Here is a 5,176-nt window from a genome sequence, read left to right on the forward strand (position 1 = left end):
TATATGTATATATATAAAAACTAAAATAAGATATACATACATATATACATACCTGTATCATATTGTGCCATGCTGCTGAGCACAAGGCATAGCCACAGTCAGGGAGAGAAATTCAAGCTGCTGTAGATTTTCTTTGTAAATTCCTTTATTTGATCTCCGCTGCTCCTCCAACCATTCTTGTGTCCATCATACATTATACATCCTGAATTCACACAGAAATGCATCAGGACCATATGAGGACCCTGTGATCTGTGGCAGCCCATGGTCAGGGCCCACGTCACCTGGAAGAAACATGGACACTGCATGCTCTCCAACACTACAGAAGAAGGATGTCATGTGACTAGAGTTTTAGGTAGTAACTGGGGCTTTTAAGTAGGTTTTTATTAAAATAAATTATAGATTAGATATAGGGGGCGGAGTGGGAGAGTTGTTTTTTTCTCCACCAGGACAATTGAAGTGTTTAATCTATTTGATCTCTTCATATTCGTCTATCCTTGAATGTAAATGTTTGTGACTAATTTGTGTTTGTCAATCCCTTATAACACTCTCTTTCTCTCTGAAAATACTGCACTGCAGTTTCCTGTTCTGACAGAGCTGAGTAACAGCCACACCCCTCTGCACCAGTGCCCTTACGCAGACTTACATTGCAGAGAAGGGGAGGAGTCTGTGTCACCATGCCTGTTAGTGAGAGCTGATTATTGAGAGCACTCGATCTAACTCTGGTGCCTGTTGTAATGCACGCTCATATTTAGACAACTGGTACAACTGCTGTAATAGAGTATAGACTATGGAAATGGAGTTTGTAACTAAGATGTCTATCTGACTGAATGCTTATTTCTGTGATTTCCTTGGAATATATCTATCTATCTATCTATCTATCTATCTATCTATCTATCTATCTATCTATCTATCATGAAGGACGTGCCCCCGTGTGTCAGTACTTTGACTTTCTCTTGCTAAATGCTTGTTGCAGGTTAGTGACTCATTATTAGAGTGTTGAAGCAAGGGATGAGCAGATAGCTACAGATAGAAGTAAAAATGCTGCAACAGTAAATTCACGTTATTTTATGTGTAAGTTGTCCGAACATATAACTGTAGACTTAGCTGTAGATGACAGAGATGTAATAAAGACACTCCCCATGCTTTGCCCTTGTTGGAACACATTTACCTCTAGAGAAATCAAAATCAAAATCAAAAGAGAAGTTGTTTGTTTGTTATCATGTATCAGGAATTTCCAGTATGTAGTCTATCTATCTATCTATCTATCTATCTATCTATCTATCTCTCTCTCTCTCTCTCTCTCTCTCTCTCTCTCTCTCTCTCTCTCTCTCTCTCTCTCTCTCTCTCTCTCTCTCTCTCTCTCTCTCTCTCTCTCTCTCTCTCTCTCTCTCTCTCTCTATCTATCTATCTCTCTCTCTATCTATCTATCTATCTATCTATCTATCTATCAAGAATTTGTCACATTATAATACATATACATGAATTGTTCATTTGTTTATTTTTTTTAAGAACAAGTAGTCTGCTTACTTCTCACTTTATCTCTTTATTTCGTATATGTTTTTTTCTTTTTCTAGTTATCTATTTAAAACTGCAGAGAAGACTTTCTCTCTCTCTCTCTCTCTCTCTCTCTCTCTCTCTCTCTCTCTCTCTTTTTCTCTCTCTCTGATCTCTCTCTCTCTCTCTCTCTCTCTCTCTCTCTTTTTCCCTCCCTTTGATGCATTAACATTTTTTTTTTAAATAGCCCAAAATTGGATGTTTTGCTAGTAGCAACCGACCAGGTTTTTACCAATTAATAAATATGGATTCTTATTATTTCTGATTGGTCTTCTCTGACAACAATTTGTTTGTCTTTTACATGCACCAGCTCCTTTGTAACATTCTATTTCAGCTTCCCTGATTTTCTCTCGCTCCTTTCCTCTCTCTCTCTCTTTCATTTCCTCACTGAGAATTTCCACAAACACAGCGCAGTGTCTGCCTCTTTCACAGCGTCGCACGCTGGCAGATCTAAAACTCTAATTTGTCTTTGTGGTTACTTTGTGTCAGTCATTGAGCCCAAACCCAGCCTTCCTCTGTGGTTAGTTATTGCAAAAGGTTAAAGTAACTCAACATAATACAGTAGCTTGCCCAGACGTGCTTGTCCTTGGCTCAGACAGAGGGGTGTGTGTGTTTCCTTAAGCTGAGAATAGAGCTCCTCGCTTATTATCTCCTACGCAAAGAGAAAACCCTCTACTGCTACTCAAGTCTCCTTCCTTCCTCATTGCTCACTAGTGCCATACCAGCCAAGTGTCATCTTCAATTTCAGGAGACCAAATTATCGACTTCGAGTTTGGCTTACGAGGGCTGGAGGCTGAATTTTTCCCTGTGACTCATATTTAAATTTTCAACACCGTCTGACCTGGGAGTAAGCCGGCTTGACGCACCTGTTTTTTTGGAATTAGCCACCTGCACAACTTAAAACTTATTTTGTCACCTACTGTAGGACCTACAGTGGCTTTTTGCTTGTCTAGAGCCACTGGGACCATCTAGAGCCACAAGGGTGAAGGAGCAGGTCTTATCCTGAAAGTTGTATTGAAAGGGAAAGGCACGGGACTGAAAAGCTCAGGCTGGTTGCAGACGCAAGGTGAGGAAGACTGTGAACCGGCTGACACATGGAAATTTTGTCTGAGGATCTCTAGAAGTCAAATCAGGACTCCTCATCCGCTGACAACCACGTATCATCTTACAAAAGGCACGGCAATGTTCCTTATCGCTGTCTGTGCCGCTCTTGTTTCAGCAGGTAATAACTAACCATCCATGTGCTTGTCTCACTTTTCAAAATACTTAGACTTGGTAGGAGTCATATTGTAGCATGTCTCTTTAAAAAAAGAACCAATGGGACTGACTTATGGAAAGCGTAGAAAATTAAAAACGCGGTGCCATCGCAACAAGAATTAATTTCTTTAAAAATAATCAAAAATTAAACATGAACTTTTTTATAGATTTAGCAAAGTTTATCGAAAGCCAAAACTTCATTTTTTTCATGTTTTGCTAGTATAAGGAAGAGTTGGAATCCCCTCTCTCTCACTGCTGTCTGTGTGCCCACAAGGTGGATTTACCCATTATATCAGCCCTGGAACCCGGGAGAGAATGTGAGGGCAAATCCAAAAGTTTAAATAGTTGGCAGAACAGGATTTAAGAGGAAATCTTCCAATGGGGGCACCTGTTCCAGTGACATCTGATGGCATTTTGCTCACTTTGGAAGGGTGTCCTCTTACTTCTTGCAAAGCCTACAGCATGGAAAATGAAGGGAAATCTCCCCAATGGTATACCATTGTAACAAAAAAACTCAACAGAGTTTTTATCTATTATCAATATAGAAAACTAAAAAGAATTATTTGCCTTTAGATACACTTTCGTTTTTATATACTGGTATTCTTTCCCTGTCGGAGCACAAGGGTGAGGTTGTAAGGTCCATCAGAAAGGTCATCCCATCTCCTGCTTAGAAACAGACACTAAAAAAAGTTTTATTACAGGTATTTATCCCAACAACTTTTATCCATTACCAATATAGAAAATGAAAAATAATGATTTGGCTTCACATACACTTTAGTTTTTATATACTGGTATTCTCTCCCTGTCGGAGCATAGGTGACCGGTTGAGAGTGAGGCTGTAAGGTCCCTCATCTCCTGCTTAAGCTGCTGGGAACAGACACTAAAAAAGTTTTATTACAGGTATTTATTCCAACAACTTACGCAGCACTTTACATACTGCACATTCAGAAGCTTCCCTGCCCTCAAGGTGCTTACAATATAAGGTCCTTCTTGCACACACATACAGGGTTAATTCACCTTTCAGCACATCTTTGGAGTGGAAACCCACACAAGCACAGGGAGAGCATATAAACTCCTCAAAGATAGTGTTCTGACAGAGGTTTGAACCAGGGAGCCCCAGCCCTCAAGGAGCTTACAATATTGGGGCCCTATTTCACACACTACTGGGCCAATTTAATGCCTCTGGAGCATGGGAGGAAACCCACACAAGCACAGGGAGAACATGCAAAACCTTCACAGGTGGTGTCCTGACCAGGATTCAAACCTGGGGACCCCCAAGCATGTAAGGCAGAAGTGCTAACCACTAAGCCACTGTGCTGCCGATGTCACATAGCACATTTTATCTCAGAATTTCATGGAAAAGAACGAAAGGCTCGCGTAATAGACAGTTGTATCTTCTCCCAGCAGCTCTAAAGAGTGGTATTTACCAATCTTGAGCTGACAAAGAAGACAGGTCAAGGCTTTGCAGCCATTACATGTGTGCTCTGGCTGGGAGAGAATACAAATATCAGCACAAAAAGCAACCCCTCGGAGTTAAGCCTGTACCATTATAAAAACTTAAAGAAGAACTCTGGGAATTTAAAAAACCTACCCTTGCAGTGGGGCCTCCAGGGGGCTTAAATAGGGCACCAGACTGGCAACGGTACTCCACTTACCCCATTCATTATTAATGTATTTTTTTATGGCCTTTCCATATGTTTGCAAGTTTACAGTTATGCTGAAGTTTCAATCATCCTAAATATTGATGGCGTATAAAAAGGCTAATTGAAGGCTGTCTGCATAGGTTTAATTAAGATTAGTCATCGGGAGATCAGCTGTGTGCAAGGAAATGTGTCACCTCAGGACTGAAGTGAAATAATCTTGTCAATGAGCTTCTCAATGAGCTTCTCTTTTTTTTTTACCTTGTTTCTGTGTATGGTGGGAAAATATTCTGTACATGAAAGCAATTATTTTTGCTCATTACATATTCAGATCTGGCTTCCTTCTGAAAAGCACCGTACGATGACTGTGCTTTACTGCTCCTCTCGCAGTAATAATTGTCCAGGAATGATCTGCATGGAAACAACAGGGTCTTGTGGGCTTTAGAAGAGAAAACTCTTCTGAAGGAAAAAGTGTCCTTGTTGCCCATAAAAACAATTCAGATTTATTTGTTGTTTGCATAGTCCGGCTTTGAAACTAAATCGCGTACCAAACTAAATCGTGTACTTCGTAAAAATGCTGTAAAATGTGCTTTAAAGGGAACCTGCTCCCAACTTATGAAATTGTAGATAAAAGCAGAGAAAGATCAAATATAAATTTCAATATTTAATTATGAAATATAATATTTAAATATATATTTAAATATAAAATACATTCAAATTGAAAT

General features: G+C 39.7%; 1 protein-coding gene across 1 annotated transcript in view; it reads left to right on the plus strand.

Annotated features, from left to right (window-relative positions):
• The first annotated feature begins 2,545 nt into the window (after positions 1 to 2,545).
• Positions 2,546 to 5,176, plus strand: part of LOC108785318 (phospholipase A2 inhibitor and Ly6/PLAUR domain-containing protein-like) — a 42,582-nt gene continuing 39,951 nt past the window's right edge. The window contains exon 1 of the mRNA XM_018554365.1: positions 2,546 to 2,776. Within this exon, the coding sequence (XP_018409867.1) occupies positions 2,737 to 2,776 (40 nt within the window). The 5' untranslated portion in view covers positions 2,546 to 2,736. The remainder of the gene's footprint in view (positions 2,777 to 5,176) is intronic.

Source organism: Nanorana parkeri, unplaced genomic scaffold (genome assembly GCF_000935625.1).
Source record: "Nanorana parkeri isolate BGI_ZX_2015 unplaced genomic scaffold, ASM93562v1 scaffold155, whole genome shotgun sequence".
Lineage (NCBI taxonomy): Eukaryota > Metazoa > Chordata > Amphibia > Anura > Dicroglossidae > Nanorana > Nanorana parkeri.